This window comes from Ochotona princeps, chromosome 6 (assembly GCF_030435755.1).
Source record: "Ochotona princeps isolate mOchPri1 chromosome 6, mOchPri1.hap1, whole genome shotgun sequence".
In the NCBI taxonomy this organism is placed as follows: Eukaryota; Metazoa; Chordata; class Mammalia; order Lagomorpha; family Ochotonidae; genus Ochotona; species Ochotona princeps.
In genome coordinates, this window is record NC_080837.1 from 8,674,835 (window position 1) to 8,692,491 (window position 17,657).

At 46.8% G+C, this 17,657-nt stretch overlaps 1 protein-coding gene across 2 annotated transcripts in view; it reads left to right on the top strand.

Moving 5' to 3' along the window:
• The first annotated feature begins 1,117 nt into the window (after positions 1-1,117).
• Positions 1,118-17,657, top strand: part of TMC3 (transmembrane channel like 3) — a 34,235-nt gene continuing 17,695 nt past the window's right edge. For both annotated transcript variants that reach the window (XM_058665314.1, XM_058665315.1), the window contains exons 1-9: positions 1,118-1,206; positions 2,410-2,556; positions 6,540-6,615; positions 10,955-11,036; positions 13,198-13,304; positions 13,950-14,048; positions 14,141-14,283; positions 15,674-15,821; positions 16,573-16,616. In XM_058665314.1, the coding sequence (XP_058521297.1) occupies positions 1,118-1,206; positions 2,410-2,556; positions 6,540-6,615; positions 10,955-11,036; positions 13,198-13,304; positions 13,950-14,048; positions 14,141-14,283; positions 15,674-15,821; positions 16,573-16,616 (935 nt within the window). The remainder of the gene's footprint in view (positions 1,207-2,409; positions 2,557-6,539; positions 6,616-10,954; positions 11,037-13,197; positions 13,305-13,949; positions 14,049-14,140; positions 14,284-15,673; positions 15,822-16,572; positions 16,617-17,657) is intronic.

Sequence of the window (17,657 nt, forward strand, 5' to 3'; positions counted from 1 at the left end):
GGTTGCTACAAAGCAGCTATTAACCTCAGGGCTGTGAGCAAGCAGTTGGTCATGGTCAGCCTCAAATAGAGTCTGTTTGACCAGCAGAGAAGGCCAGTCTTAGACCTGCAGAGGAGGATTTTGACCAGGAATCTCAGCACACAGCTGACAACAAGGACTCTGCAGTTGACAAGCAAACCGAGTCCCTGCCTGTGGCCAGGAGCTATTCGTGTTACCTTAAAAGCCAAGGATAGGCTGGGCACCCCATCCCACAGGAAGCAATCAAGTTTCTGAACCTCTTAGAGTCTAGTCTGCATCCAATTCGTATCTTCTAACCATGAAGTCCTACAAAACCTCTTCATTTCCATCACCATGCTTTAGGCAAATGTTAAATAGAGCAAAATGATCAAAATGCCCATGTAATGATTGGTAATATCATACGAAAATATTGAGTGTGTCATTTTGCGTACGACGTACTTTCAAATGCCGTTGGTGGGAAGATGATAGAAGAAGAAATTAATTACAGGAAAATGCAGCAATAGGCAAATGTGGGTAGAGAGCAGACAGATGTGCGTGGCACTGTCCTGTTGAAATTGCTGTAGCTTGATCGTTTTTTCAAAACAGAACAGAAAAGGATGAAGAAAAAAATAAGCAGAAACAATTCAGTGTAAGCGTGCCACCCTTGACTATGACAGGTGGGCATGGGTAAGACTCTCTTCAAACCTCGTTCTTAGGGGGGTAGACATGGACCCACCAAGCCCTGCCTTTCTTGCTGCCCTGGTGTTTTGCAAACACTGTCCACAGCAATACATGCAAAGAGCTCTGCAAACCAAGGGCTGAGCAGAAGATGGAATTATCCGGGCAGCGCCAGCTCAGCGCTAGCTCACCTGGCCAACCCCCCCCCCCCACCTTGGGCTCTGCAGCCTCCAGCCAATCAGTGCCTCCCGGCCCCCCTAGCATTACATATGCACGCTCGGCCTCCTGCTTCTTCCCCCTGCTCCCAGCACCGGCTGCAGGCGTGGTCCTGCTCCTGAGAGCTGGAGTGCAGAGCAGCTCTGCAGAGCCCTCCGCTGGAGCAGAACCCTTGCCTGCCAGCTCTCTGCCCAGCCCCAGGGATCCTTGGCAGCAGGTGGACACCATGAAACCCTCCAAGGCATCCCAGCACTACAGAAGCATCCGACGCAATGCCAGCCAATGCTATCTCTACCAGGAGTCCCTGCTACTCAGGTGAGTGGGTCCCAAAGATCAGCTGGGGAGATGAGGCAGGTGCACCAGGGAGGGATGCGTGGGCCTCTGAAGCAAGGAGCAAGGTCCCTGTCCTGTTCCATTCTGCTTTTGAATAGACTCAGAAACTCAGTCACTTCTCCAGGTTCTTGCATCCCCAAAGTGATGGGCTCAGCAGCGCAGGGAGCTGCTTGTTGACCCAGGAACCAGATTCTTCAAACCTGCTTGTCAACCTGGTTGGTTGCTGTCCACACCCACAGTATCAAGAGGATCACTCCTCTGCCACCATCAGTAAGGCATTCACTGGAAGACTTCAGCCCAGTTGCAAGTGGATCAGAGTGCGGAGGCAAAATTTGTGAAGTGTCTGTAAAGATCTAGGAAAACCTAGGGAAAGGTGGAGACATTTCCCTGGAGATATAAACAACAAGCCCCAATTAGAGAGCAACAAATTGCCCTAGAAAAAATACTCTCACCACCTCTTGGAAGGTTGTGTCAGAAGCAGCCTGGTAAGGGAGAATGAAGGTTGCTGTGTCTTGAAAAATGTGTTCCTACAGAGAGTAATGATTTCCCCGAAACATTGCACTGGTGGAACTTCGCTTCTCCAGTTTCTTGTTCACAGAAATTGCTGTCTGTTTTTGCCTTCTTCATTTTGGGCTGAAGATGAATCGGAGCGGGAGGTCTGAAAAAGATATGGTTTTTTTATAATCTATTTCACACTTGTTATTTGCATTTATAGTTAAGTTGTTCCATTTATTGCTTTTGTTTACATTTATTATTAAATTATTGTATTTATTATTACTGATTTTGCATGAAGAAGGAGAGAACAAAGGGGACTGCTGCTAAAATTAGCTGATAATCGGAATGAACCTGAAAAAGCAGTCACTTTGCTCACTGAAGATGCTGCCAGTAGGGGATTGTATGTAAGAACCCTCTTGTCTCCTGATCACCTTGCACCCCAAGAAATCACTGTCTTCTGCTGGCCTGATAAAGTCATAGAAACCAACAAATATGTTCCAATCAGCTGCTCACATGGCCAAATGCTCTCCCTACCTCCATGAATCCCTACACACACACACACACACACACACATATCTCACACAACCAACCCTGGGGCAGCAAGCTGCTGAACTTGCCCAAAGAAAGACAGTCTTGGCTGGAAGCAATTCTATTAATCATGTTTTCTGCCTCATGCCTTTGCCCACTCAGCAACTTGGAAGACAGCTTCAATGCTGCTGAAACAGGGGACAGCAGTGACCCGGAACAAATTTTCCAGAATATACAGTTCCAGAAGGATCTCGTGGCAAACATTCGCTGTCGACCCTGGACCATGGGACAGAAGCTGAAGGCACTGAGGTAAGGACCTCAGGAGCTCATACTTGCAGATACGCTTTCCAGTAACCCACATGCCTTATCCATGAGTCTGTGCTGGGTGGGAGGTGTGTGTTTGCAGACACCTTCTGGTCTGCTTCCTTTCCAAAGAGTAGGTGTATTGATTGGAAACACAGAGAGAGACAGAAAGCTTCCACCTCACCAGTTCACTCCCTATGTGCCTTCAACAGCTGAGGTAGGGCCAGATCAAAACCCAGAGCCAAGAAAGCCATCTGGGTCTCCCATGGGGTGTCAGGGAGCCACATACTTGGGCCATCCTCTGCATGGAATTAGAAGCAGGGCTGGGACTCAAACCCAGGCAATGTGATATGAGATACAGGTGTGCCCCATGTAGTGTCTTCATGGTTGTACCAAAAAATCAGCCTCCTGAACACTAGATGTTGGCACCAGTCTTCTACAAATAAGGATAAAAGGCCAAATAAAAATAATTGTTCATTTTAACCATGTGACTGTTCTATCCCTCTGGGGGAGTACCATCTCCATGAAAAGCCAGATTCTGGGGTTGCTTAGCTTAGAAGAGAATCTGCCTAGAGCAGAGCTTAGTGCTGAAAGCTGCTCACCTGAATCGAACACTACCTTTCTCACCTTCTAGCCATGGCGTTTGTGGGTCATGTTCTTCACTTCCCCTAGTACTGGTTCTTTTCTATATTATGCTAAAGAGATGGTAAGGCGCAACCCTTATCTTCCACACTAGGTTGCCAAAACCATCAGCAGATAAGTTCCCCGGGTGTTTGGAAAACTCAGAAACCCTGGAAGCCCTCACAATTATGGAGTCAAACTCCGGGAGACAGCCCAGCATCTGTCATTCCCCATTCAGACAGATTCTTTCTGCCTGCATGTGAGACCCACCAGCAGCCATGGAAGGATTTATCGGGACAAACCATGTGTGTGCTTATCATCGTGTCTGGCACAGAGTATTACTAAGCATGGCAGGTGCTGAGGAAGGTTGATCCTGATGCCTCAGTCACAGGATGTTTCTGGCCTGTGCTACTGAGCTCCTGGAGCCTAGGGGAGGAGGTAACTGGTCATAGGGCACTCACAGGTGAACAGAGCAGTGCCCACAGCTTGCTTGCTTGTCCCCGCTCCTGGGTGCCCAGGAGAAATCCTTCTCTGTATCTGCTATCTGTTGGTCTGGCACTTCTTTCCTCCTCAGTCTTCCAACCAGACCCTTTTCTTCCCATCCAAGCACCTGGCCCTCAGCCAGCTGCAGCAGGTAGTTGAAGTTAGCTGCAGTCTTTACCTTCAGAAGTTTCTACTCGGCCTCCTAGCCCCTGCTTCCATTTGTCATCAGCACCCCTCATGTGGAGTTGCATGAGTCAGGAGAGCATTGAGTCCCTTTGTTAGTTGGAAAGGTTGATACCCAGAGACACAAAGAGAGTAACCCAGGCTGCCCAGAGCTTCTGAGTGCTGGACTTGAAACCCAAGTTCTCAGACCTCCACATCCCAGTGTTGTCTTGTAGAACAGATTTAGATAGAGAGATAGAGACATGGATAGATAGATAGACATAGCTATATTATATATAGATATTTAAAACCAAATTGATCATCAGAGCAGTTCATCCAAAAAACCCAGAAGGGCATGTGTTCCAGGAGAAAGTTCAGAAATTCTTCTGAAATGACTCTGGTTAGTTGCTATCTGAGTTGAAGGATCTTGGACCATCCTGAACCTGGAATGCTACTTTATCTGCCAAAGCACTTCGGCCCCAGGAAGCGATCCAAGACTTCTGCCTCTTTGCAGGGCCAACACCGCTGGCCAGGGCACTCTTCTCACACAGCTCACCTCTCATTTGTCATCCCTGTCACACACATCACCTCCCTGTCACCTTGAGAACCTACTGGAGCAAGGCTGCACTAACTAGACCTTCTGAGGCTCATCCCAGGAAGAGTGCAGAAAGCACTGGAACGTGACCACTGAGGGATCCTGACTGCCCGCTACAGAGAAATGCCACTTCTCTGGAAAAGTGTGGCACAACCTGTTTCCCTGTGGACAGTCCTGGCAGAACCAATGCAGATCCAGGTCAGGTCCACCTCTCCCTGCCGCCTTGCCTGACCACACTCCCGTCCTAGCACTTGCCCTTCCCATTATCTCAGTTATGAAATTTCTTCCATTCCGGCTTAGGCAATGGGTTCTCGTAAGGTACTTGTTCTACTTTCCTTTGAGTTCTGCCATGCTTGACTCAAAGCAGGTATTTGGGAAATACCTGCAAGAAGAAAAATAAAAGGTTTAGATAAATTAGATGAGATCTTGTTCAGCTTTGAGAGACCTTTATTTTCTAGATGCTTGTAGCAGACAGCACTTCTGAAAATGCACCTTAAGGTGGTAGCCATGGCTCAGGGTAAAATGCCAACTCACACCCTTACCTGCACTTCTGGTTCTGACCCGTGTAAAGCCAGTGCAAAGGCTGGGCTGCAGAGAGGGGTGTCAATGCCAGGCACTCGGGTGGGTCTAATTATGAAGAACTCACTGTGCCTGGCGCAAAGGGAGTCAGCTTGTTCCTCGTGTCTTCCAAGGGAGCACGCAGACCCAATGGGTATACCTGGGAGCTTGCTTGGGATGCACTTGAAAGTGCATCCTAACAAGGAAATGTGTTGAGCCTGCCAATTAGCTGATACAGAAGTAAGCTCTCCAAACACTGATGACAACTGACAGAGGGCAACTGATCATCACATGAATGAGGAGGATCTGTACACTGGAGCAGAGTATGATTAGGTGAGCCTGAAGGTGACAATTGTCACCAACATTTATTTTCTATTTCTGCTGCTCACTTGAGTGTGGATTTAACCATCCATTCCAGTGGTTCCAGTCCATTTATATCCCTTGAACATTCAAGGAGGAATATTAGGTGAATTGACACAAGGAAGTGATTGACTGTGGTGTCAGAATTTGGGGGGCTTAATCAGGTTGCTCATGAACGCACAGATGCATCTTTCTTGTTCGTATGTACCACATGTCCCCCATTTCTCAAAGTGCATTGTCTGAAACTAGGTCTGATTCTACTGCGAAAGAACTGACTACAATATGAGGGCTGCTAAGTGAAGCAGCGGTAGCCCCAGCCCCTGATCCCTGGCTTTTCAAAGCCAGTGGTTCCCAAGGAAACGCCAGAATCATGGAGGGGATTTAAGCAGATTGACTGTGGGGTGGGCATTGAGGCACAATGAAGCCGTTGCTTGCAATACCAGCCTTCTGTTTCGGATGCTCAGCTTCCAATTCAGCTCCCTGCTAACAAGCAAGAGAGAACAACAAATGGTGGCCCAAGTACTTAGGCCCCTGCCACCCACATAGGAATGGAAGATGGAGTTCTAGGCCTAGCTTAGGCCTGGCCCAGCCCTGTTGTTGCAGCCATTTGGGGAGTGAACCAACATATAGACATCTCTTGACTTCATTATTTTTGGACAATTCATCCCTTGAAATAACATATTGGTTACTCATTACTATGTCAATTAATTCCATAATGATGTAAATTTTTTGCTGATGGTATGTTGGAGCTTTCAATTGACTGGGATGATGCTCTGCTGGCTCTGTCATCAGACCAGAGAGGGTATACCTAAGAAGCCGTTGAACTTGACGGGACAATAAGATGCTGGACTCTATGTTTGGTATACGCTTGCAATGGGGAAATCTCAACTGAACTTGAGCTGTGGTTATGCAACAAGGTGGAGGAATCCACCATGGTGGGAGGGTTTGGGGAGGGGTGGGGAAAACCCAAGTATCTATGTAACTGTGTCACATAATACAATGTAATTACTGAAGTTAAATAATAAATAATTTAAAAAAAAAGAAATATTAAAGAAGAAAATTTAAGGAGTGTTCTGGTTATCCAAAGTTGGAATTGAAACACAAGGTCTGCCTACATTGCTGCATCACTTCCTCCTTCTGCCGCTTCACGTCGTCCACACAACCGTCAGTGTGGTGGCATCGTGTTCGCCCCCTGCTTTTCCTCTTTCAGACGAGCCAAGCAGATTGTGCTGAAGTTTGAAGGGAGGCTGACCAGAACCCGAGGCTACCAAGCAGCAGGTGCAGAGGTAAAGAACACACGGAAGCCCTGCCCACGCACCCCCAGCTGTGGTCGCCAGGAAGTTGTGCTTTTCACTGCCCTTGCCGTGGTACTTTGGCTGCTGGCAGCTGCAGGGCAAGATAATGAGCTAGAGAGCAGGAATTTCCCCAAACTTGGATTCCAGCCTGTGCTTCACACTGTGTGACCTGAGCAAGCGTCATGCACTCGGAAAGGGATGTCTTCCCTGTAGGATCTTCTCTTACTCCATCCCACTTTTACCAGGGTGTTTCAGATTGTTCATGGAAACAGCAGTCAGGGATAAGTGTGTTTGGGTGAAAAAAAAAATCCATGCAGTTTTAAATGAGCTTTTGGAAGGCTTCTCATATGCACAGATTTTAAAAATTTGGCAACAAAATATATGCATGTTTTAATTTCATTTTTCATTAATGCTTTGAAGTGCCTTCCCAAGTGTAAGCTGCATTTTTTTTTTTGCACTTTCTGTATATGGTTGTAGGCATGTTCAGATGTCCACTTCAGAGCATAATGCCAAGATTTAAGTTTGCTTGGTTTCCCGTTCAGGTGCTAAGGGCAAAACTTGACACTGACACTATCTATTTATAAAAACACGTCGTAAGTATTTAGAAAGCCAAAATTTTAAAAAATCACTTTTCTCTCTGTGCTTCCTGTCCTCAATATGATGTCCTTCCAAAACTCTCATATATCAGTAATTGCATAAATACCTACTTCTCACACCAGATGATAGTGTACCAAAAAAAAAAAAAAAAAAAAAAAACCAAGCTCTTCTTTTTTCACTCACGCATGCTATGCTTTTAATGACTAGGTAACAGTCCATCAGATAAGCAAACATCAATTTAATTCTTCATCTGTCTGCTGGATTCAGTAAATTATTTGCAGGATTTTGTTATTATCAGCAGAAACCCTATTGAGAACATATGTACACATGTGACTTTCCCTGTCTTTTCTCATTCCTTGCAGGATAAATGACAGAGCTATGATCACTGCAGAAAACACTATGACCTATTTCTTTCCTGAGTCTTAATATTTTAACAATTATTTCTCAAGAACCTTAATAATGATATCAGCAACAATTAAAGAGCTTATTAGTCTCCTGATAGCTGCCCCAAGGTTGAAAATTCTATATATATTTAGTTTTGAGGGGGTTTTAAAAATTTATTTGCTTGTCTGAAATGTAAAATGACCATAGCAGAAAAAGTAGAGAGAAGAAACAGACCTTCCACTTGCTGGTTCACTCCCTCAGATTCCCACAACCACCGTGGTTAAGTCAGGCTAAAGCCAGAAAGCAGGAACTTCATCTTGTTCTTTCCCTTTGTCACAAAGGTCCTAGCCCTTGGACCATCCTCTGATGCTTTCCCAGGCACATTCTCGGGAAGCTGGACCATTAGTGGACCAGCCAAATTCATGCCCAGACATGATGCCTGCATCACAAGTGCAGCTCTACCTACTACACCACAACACCAGCCCCAAGAAATAGCCCCAAGTAGTACAAGGCTATTCCCTTGGGTTCAGATGAAGCTGGGGTTGGCTGCTCCAATCCAGCTCTTTGCTAATCTTTTGACTCCTGGCGGCAGCTTGGCCTAGCCTGGCTTTTGAGGATATCTGGGGAGTGGCCCAGCAGATGAACAATCTCTCTCTCTTTCTCTCTCTCTCTCTCTTTCTCTCTCTCTCTCTCTCTCCCCCTGTGCCCCACCTTTCTCTAACTTTGCCTTCAAACGAATAAAAAGATCCTCATGAAAAAAAAAAACACATAAAGCAATACAAGGTACTAGGTCTATTAGTAACAGTAAATTCAATGCAAATTACACATTCAACATGATAGTTGGTCATGTTGTGTGCCACACCAGCCCCTGTGTCTGACTCTTGAACTTTTTCCTAGTTCTAACATTCCATGTCTTTTGTTTCCCCCATGATACCAACAAGAGACTGCAGGCTTCTGAGAGCGAGCATGGCATGATTGGTTAAGGACACCCTCTCTTCAGGGAACATCTGCTTTTGATGGGATAGTCATTGGGGGCTCCCTAAAGGAGTCCCCTACAGACCCCTCACCTCTGCTCAGGAACCAGGGCAACCTTTGAAACAGGAAATAGCCCATTCTCCCCTTTCTTATAATAGTAATAATAACAACAACAATAATAATAGCAGCACTAAATCCAGGCTCCTTCCCTTGGCCCACGTGATCTGACCATTGTCTACCTATTGGATTTCAGTGACTCAATAATGACCTCCCCAGCTACACGGCCCTTGACCTTGTGTAAGATTGTTCTCCCCAGAACTAAAGGACAGTTACACATGGTGGCCTTGATTGTGTAGCCCCATCTCCCCTCTACTCAAAAGCAAACCACCCCAGCTGAGCTTACGTATGCCTTCTGCACCGCCTGTATGCCTGAGAAACCACTACCTAGATAGCCTGATGCTCACTGTGAAGAATTACACCTTTCATAAACTCTGGTATGTCTGGTTGACATTAGGAACCGTTGCAAAGAAGAAAGAAGGAGCCGATTTTTCCCAAACGAAGCTTTCAAAATTAAGGTATTAAAACTCAACAAGTTCCGATTGAAATCATTTCCCAACATTTAACAGTGCCCCAAACACAACAGTTCTTCCCCAAACTTAGGAAACCAAGCCCACAAAAACAACAAAAAGAAGAAAACACTGTCTTTCAAGTTTGGTTTCCCTTTTCTCTGCCTTAGCTTTGCTGTTAATATCTTGGATCACTCCAAAGTCTCAAGGCGTTTTCCATGAATGTTTGATGCCAATCATCCTAGAAGCCTGACAGTTTCCCCGGGGTTTATCAAACATTGGCTATTGATAAGTCACCTTTTCAAATCATGCTCACCTCTAGGAAGCTCCTTCTGGGGCAGCTAGAGTTGACTGTCGTTGCTGGTGAGAGCTTCTGGGCACTCTAGACTGAGTCTGGGGCTTCTGGCTCTCCAAGTTCACGGCCGCAGAAGGGACTGTACATTTCCTATCTATAGATCCTGCACTGTTTTCACCTGTATTGTGTATTGTGATGCTATGCAATTAGAAATGTCAGAAGCATGCTGGGTTGCATGGATTGAATCTTACTACTTTCATGCAAATGAGGACATGGGACCCTAAGGAGAGAAAATCACTTGTCAAGGGGCATAGTAAGACAGGTGCAGAGCTAAAACCGAACTCCTATCTGCTCCGCCATCCATTCTTCTTAGACCATGGAACTTGAAAAAACAGGCGCAGGAGCTCTGACATTTTCTAACCCCAAACCCTTGCCAAGGGATATGTGAGCACGCAGCAAAAGTCCCTGCAGCCTTAATCTTCCCCTCAATGGCTAGGGGAGAAGCCAGGTGAACAAAATGAAGGTAATGCCAGGTAGGATACAAGACACAGAACAAGAGAGACCAGAGATGATCCCCAGAGGAGTTAACAGGAGAAGAACATGTTTCTGGTTACCGAGACCCTGTGGGAAATGGGAGAGATTGTGTCAGAAGCTTGATCCACAAGCACAGAGGAACACTTCCGACTTCTGATAAAATTTTGACTTGCATTTACAAGCAGCCATCTGGCCTGAGCAGACACAGCCAGAACGACATTAACATCCGCGACTGTGGCAGGCCCGGGTGCTGCCTTACAGTTCACAACGTGGTAATTGCATTTGTCCCCCTTTTTTCTGCTATGATATCATTTGCCTCCAACACAAACCCAGATTGTTTGCGTGTTAAAATGCATGACTTGCCCATGTTCATTTATTTATGTATGTATTTATTCATTCATTTGTTAATTTATTGGAAAGCAGGACCACTATCAGGTTGTATTATCCTTGGAGGGAAAAAAAAATGTTTTTGACTTTTTGGCAATTACATCTGAAATACACAAGACAGGCTGCATTTCCAGGCCTTGTTCCCGGCAACTTTGGTCCTGAGTAAGGCTGAGGAACCACCAGCGAGCTGCAGACTGCAAGGTGCATGGGCTTGTGTTAGGGGAGACTCTTGGTCTTTGGTGAGGGATGAGCTACAATCACCTTGAGGGTTGGGTCATCTCCTAGCTACCTTAAGACTATGGTAGAGCCACATGGGTGTGAATCTTGACTTCATTCCTGAGGTCATTTCCAGTGTCCTTGGACCCTGTGTCATGAATGGTACAACATGGTAAACCATCCCCCTATGGAACATGGCCTTCAATACAGACATCATGGGCTGGAGCCCAAGGCAAGTGTCTACTCCCCTGGTCAGTAGCACAGAGGACAAAGGGGCACTGAGGCCCTAGTCAGTGCTTCCATCATCAATGGTACCAGTAGGGTGACTGCCAGACCCCTACCCCAGGGAAATCTAATCCATCTCCTTCCTTCCCAGCTCTGGAGGAAATTTGCCCGCCTTGCCTGCAACTTCATGGTCATCTTCATTCCCTGGGAAATGAGGATAAAGAAAATCGAAAGTAAGTCATTGCACCCGAGGGTATGGCAGGCAGGCAAGTAGCACCTGAGGCCAACTCACAGCCCAGGATGGACCTGGTGGGCCCTGGTCCTCGTGCCATGTGCCAGGGATTCTGGCATGGATGGTGTTGCACCAATGCGGAACGTAGGATATGGGACATGGGACAGGAGCAAGGGCCCGTCCCATCTCCTCGCTCCATGCACGTTCCCAAAGTAGCTTTGCTGGTCTCTCCTGGTACATTCACCCTCCAGTTCATTCACCATGAACCCAATGAACAAACATAAACTCCATTTTCCGAGAATCATATCCACAATCACACATACGACACATGCAGCACACAATACCACAAACAAACTGAAAAATCCAAAATTAAAAATACCCCAAATTGGACCACAGGCTATACAGACATGGAAAGATTCTGTATTTGTTACAATGGAGGTCCTGTCCTCCAGAGGGGAGACCAGACCTTGACCTTGGCTTCTGGCTTTGGCCCCAGCCCAGCCCCAGGGGTTCTGGACACGGAGGGAATCAATCAGAAACAGCAGCTCTCTGTCTGTTTTTACCTCTCTCTTTCTCCCTCACTCTCTGGGTATCTCTGCCTTCCAATTAAAAAAAAAAAAGTGACTTGATAGAACAAGATCACTGAGCATGGTCTTTTTATCCCATTAAAAAAAGAAATTTTCTCCCGAAGAGAGGTTTAATAATAAAAAAATTCTCTGAATGAAACACTAAAATTCATCTTCGAGTAGCAACCGAGGAAGCACAAAGAGAGATGTCCATTTTATCCCAATGTTTAGGGAGGCAGAATAATGAAGAGTAAGCTAAAAACTTCACAGACGCTAACTGCAATAGAGGTCCTGGTGTGAGCAGTGGGTTTTTTCGTTGTTGTTGTTGTTGCTTGTTTTGTTTGTGATGTTTTTTCATTTGCCTACTTATCATGACAAATATAGCTTGTCATAAAAACTTCAAAATTTTAAAAGGGAGCATAATTCCACCTGCAACAGGAGATGGTCCGATTATCTCTTACACTCTAACTTTTCTACGCTCCTGGATCTTCTCTATAGATCAAAATAAAAAAGTGTTCCTCTTGTTAGAATATGTACAGAGTTATGACAAGTGACAAAGAGAGGTCCCAGATTAACCTCATTACTCATTGGCCAAACTGTCTTGTTATCTTAAAATTAACTGAAAAAGGACCCTTAAAAATGTCATGAATTCCCTTTTTAAGATGTATTTATTTGTACTGTAAAGTTAGAACTACAGAGAGAAGGAGAGACAGAGAGAAAGATCTTCCACCCACTAGTTCACTCCCCAAGTGGCACCACACCAGCTGGAGCCGAGCTGACCTGAAGCCAGAATCCAGGAGCTCTTCTGGGTCCCCCACATGCGTGCAGGGTCCCAAGGCTTTGGGCCGTCCTCGACTGCTTTCCCAGGCCACAAGCAGGGAGCTGGATGGGAAGTGGAGCAGCTGGAATATGAGCTGGCATCCAAAGGGGATCCCTGAATATGCAAGTCGAGGACTTCAGTCACGTTGGACCCAAATTGGTGAATCCTTAAAAGAATACAAAACAGGAAAACAAAACTGCAAATTCTCTTGTCCATGTTATGGCAGTGAGAGGGGTGCACAGGTAGAGAGAGGGAGAGATCTTCTACCGCTGGTTCACTCCTGAAATGGCCATGCCAGAGCTGAGCTGGTCCAAAGCCTGGAGCCAAGCGCCTACTCCAGATCTCCCACATGGGTGCAGGAACCCAAGGTGTTGGGCTATCCTCTGCTGTTTATTTAGGCACATTAGGAAGGTCCCTGGACTGAGGGTCAAGCAGCCAGGACTCATATGGGGTGCCAGCACCATAGCCACCACAGCCACCACACTGGCCCCCTTTTTTGAATTTTTTAAAAAATGTATTCCTATAAAGCAACCAGGTTTCCTGTAGTTCTGAGATAGAGTTTTAAGAATGTAATAATATTTCTCCATCTCCCATCCTCTTTCCCTCTCCCTTCTGGGGTGTCTTAATGCACCACAATAAGCCTTTGGTGGGCAGCATGCTACTTGGCACTCTGTATGCTGCTGATCCAGGAGAACTTGCCACGTGGCTTGGCAGAGAACTTGAACCACAGGATTTTATATAAGCCGTTCGTTCTCATGATCTCTTCTTTTCTTCAGGTCATTTTGGTTCAGGCGTGGCCTCCTATTTCATATTCCTGAGATGGCTATTTGGGATTAATATCGTGCTCACAATCATGACAGGGGCTTTTATTGTCATCCCCGAGGTAAGACCTGTGCCGGCAAAGAAAAATGCACCCTGTGTTGGGAGGAGAAGTGAGAGAGCCATGGTTTAGAGTGAGCACTCTCGTTATCCCAGTGAGGTGCATACGGTCAAAGGCAAACAGGGGTCACCAGCATTCCCCATAAAGGGCCAATGGTAAGTATCTGAGGCTCCGTGGACCCCCCAATCTCCACCACAGCTGCCACAATCTGCAAGCAGTCCTGGCTATGCACCATTTCAATTTTCTATGTGGATCCTGCAGCTTGGATTCCACGTCATTTTCATGCAATCACAAAATATGATTCTTCTTCGGATTTTTTTGGGGGGGAGGGGACCATTTCAAGATGCAAAAACCAATCTCAGCTCCCAGACCATAAGAAAAGGGACAAGGGCCCAGACTAAGTCTAACATCTAGTTTGCCAACTCACTTCTCCACCGAACTTCATTAAAGTAATAGAGCCATTGGCGGTGCCTTTACTAATACCCCCATAGACGCAATGTCTCACCCAGACGAGGTCCCATCAAACAAGAGAAAAATTCAGTTTCCCAGGGATGAGAATTAAGCAGAGGCCCAGCTCTGCATCCCCCCAGGGGTGGCCTCTCTACCTCCCAGGAGGACCTCCCAGGAGACCCTTTATTCTCTCCCCAGCTGATAGCGGGCCAGCCATTCGGAAGCACGGCCAGCAAGAGCATCCCGGGAGAGCTCCTGGCATCGGCCCAAGACCTGGACACCGTCTGGTCCCTGGGGGTGAGGCCGGTGCTTGACCCTGCCCCTGCCAGGTGGGAGCAACTTCATGTGTTCTCAGAATCGGGAAGGACCCAGGTGTTTTCTCTTCCCAGGGCTATCTGCAATATTCAGTCCTCTTCTACGGCTACTACGGCAGGGAGAGGCGGATCGGGAGAGCAGGCTACCGGCTGCCCTTGGCCTACTTCCTGGTGGGCATGGCAGTGTTCGCCTACAGCTTCATCATCCTCTTGAAAAAGTACGAGTGCTCAGCTTCTCCCAAGGCCATTTGGGGAGCCGTGGGCCATGTGGTCTCACTGAATCCTGTCAATAACGCTGCCAAGGAAAGGGATCACTGTGTTCATGTCACAGATGAGGAAGGCTACAAGATTTTGTCTTCCTTTCTAACCAGCACTGATGGAACACTTAGAACTGGGTGCTAGGATCTGTGGTGGGTTCTAGAAAAGACAAGAATCAGGAAGACATAACAGCTGATCCCATTTTAGGTAATGGTCTAGCTGAGCTAGTGGAGAGCTAAAGGCTAAGTGTGACCTTGTGGCCTGCCAGACTCTTTTCTAGAAAAGATGTATTAATTATGTATTTATTCGTCTATTCATTTGAAAGGCAGAGAGAGAGAGAGATCTTCCTACATGCCCATAGCAGTCAGCACTGGGCGAGGCTGCAGTCTAATGCTGGGAACTCCGTTCAGGTCTCCCACATGGGGTGGCAGGGATACAGGGACTCAAGTCACACCTCCCAGGATGCACATTTGCAGGACGCTGGATCAAAAGCAGAGTTGTTTGGGCTGGGCTGCTGGCAGCCCAAATGGCAGCCTAGCCCACTATGCCACAATGTTTGCCCCCTTTGCCTGGGCTGTGAAGTACCTGGCACACCTTGTGAATCCCTGAGGGGAAGCAAGGTTAAAGAGTTGCTATGTCACTTCTCTGTGGCACCTGCAGGAACTTGCTGGCCCTCATCTGTAACACGGACAGGCACCCTTCCAGCATGGACTGTCTCTAGCAATAGAGGTGCAGACCAGCGTTTCCTTCCCATTTCCACCCCTATTGTCCCTTTTTATTCTCTCTCCCCAGCCCCTTGGCTCACCTTGCTACACCTTTCTGATCTGAGCCACCTCCCTGTATCACCCTGCCTGTTGTGGTTGTATCATTTAGCTAAATGTAGAGCAGAACAGAGAGGAGTATTAAAACCTGAACACAGGAGGGCCAGCCTAGGGGACAAGCAGGGTTCCAAGAGATAGAGGGTCCCAGCCCTTGATTCCCAGTATCTAAAGGTGGGTGAGTGGGAGGGTCCACAGCTTCACCAAGTCCCCAAGGGCAAGAGTGACTGCAGGCAGACCCTCCAAGAAGGCAGCTTCTGTAGTTTGTACACAGGAGGGGGATGGCCATTTCCTCAGTGTACACACACATGCAGTGTGACCAGCTGCCCCTCAGTGGCCACTCCAGTGCTAACACTATGCAAAAGAGCTAGTCAAAAGTGTGGGCTGAAGGCCAGCCATGGCTCTATGGCCACCACAGGGGGCAGCTTTGTCACATGGCCACCAAGGCTCGGTGTGAGCCTACCCAAGCCCCCAGGGATGAACCTGCATCTGAAACTCTTCCTGTCACCTTGTCCTGAGCCCTCTTTTGCAGGATGGCCAAGAACTCTCGCACCAGCCTTGCCAGCGCCTCCCATGAAAACTACGCTTTCTGCTGGCGAGTGTTTTGTGCCTGGGATTACCTCATTGGGAACCCCGAGGCTGCAGAGAGCAAAACAGCTGCCATTGTGAACAGCATCAGGGTGAGTGGATGAGCTGGATCAGGTTGCAGAGAGAAGGCCCTGAGGAGGGTGGGCTCAGAGGACCTGAACCTCCTGGGTCCCCCAAAGTACCTGCCGCCCACGTGCGGGCCCAGGGAATACACCCGTGGCCCGGTGGATTGTGGGAAGGAAGTAACAGAGCTGTAATCCTTTACAGTCCTTTAAAAACATCTTTCTTATAACATTTCAACCTGTGTATTCTTGATCAATAAGATCACAGAATCTCAATCTGTTACATGTCTAGGAGGATATTTCAACAACTTGGAAAGATGGAATTCAAAGGGAAATTTTATTTTGGTGCAAAAATATTTTTGAAGCACATGCATAAACTTTCTGTGATGTGCATTTTTCATTATTTTTTTCAAAATCCCTTATGTAATCCATAAGCAATAAATACATACAAAAGGTGGACATGGGCTTTTAATTAACCCTGAGAAGCTCATGCATTCCAAAGCTCTCAGGGACTTGGGCAGCTAACTGATGCCCACTTGAGACCAAAGAATTCGGGCGATTTAAATGATTCTAGCCATTCCCTTTGTACAGCCTTCAGTTGTCCTTTTCTCCTATTGATTATCAGCTCATTGGCATGTAAGGGGTTGGTAGCCACAGAATCTTCCAGAATGAAGTTTTAGGCAGAAGAGACAAGGGTCTGAGGGCCTGGGAAGCCGTTGTAAGGGGTTTCAAATTTATGGCAATACTGCACTTTTCATGCTGGGTCTGCTTCTCCTGCAAGGAGGCGATACTGGAAGAACAGGAGAAAAAGAAGAACAAAAGCCTGTAAGTGCTGGTGCTCCCCCGCCCGGGCTGCATTCAGGGGGATTTTATTTCACTTTGGGACAAATAACACAGGTGTCTGTGTTTTATTTTTACAGCTGCCAGCTGCTCTTCTTTCTCTGTAAGATCCACTTATCCAGGCGTGTGGTCTGAGGGCACAGGGCTATTTTTTCCTCTGACAGTGTTTAGGGGTCTTTCTCTCTCCAGAGATCCCTCAACAGGTCTCAAGTTGCCCAGTTTCCTGCTTTCTTATTTTAGATACCAAAGCAGGTGTTTGCCTTTTTTTTATATAAATTTTATTTTTTAATAATGATTACTTGGTTATCGGGGTGGGGAGGATCAAGGTTTAAGGAAAATTGGGTGAGCTCATTGCTTCCAAATTCGCTATTTCTTCTTGTTGTTCCTGGGAGAAGGGGAGAGACAAAGGGGGAAGCCACTCATGATTTGCCACATGTCCCAGTACCCACGAATGAGGAACCACCACCTCATATCAACCCAGAGTCTCAATGTATACATATCCCGAGGGTTCTATCGAAGTGGTTTGGATAGTTCTGGAAATGCTGCCGATTTCACTGATCCAAGGATGATGTCACCCTCCCAATGTCCATTGGCTCCAGTCACCAAGGTTTTTGCTGTCATTGTTTGTTTAGAGTAGTTGTCCACCTAGTTCTGTTCTTCTTCTGTTACAGCACCAAATGTGCTGCCATATTCTCCTTTTACAACAGGGCCTGTGTCCTCTGCTCCACCTTTTTTATTAAGTAGGATGTGTTCTTGCAGGCAGGTCCAAGTACCTGGGCCAGGCATCCCAAACATCACCGAATCCCCCACCCTGGGAGCACAAAACCCGGCCTGGGTCTCAGGGACCACCTACTAGGTGGGTGATGGGTTTGTTTATCTTTTTTAAAGATTCATTTTTATTTACTTTTTTATTGGAAAGGCAAATTGACAGAGAGAAGGAGATATACAGAGGAAGATCTTCTGTCCATTGATTCCCTCTGCAAGTAGCCACAAAGGCCAGAGCTGAGCCGATCCGAAGCCAGGAGC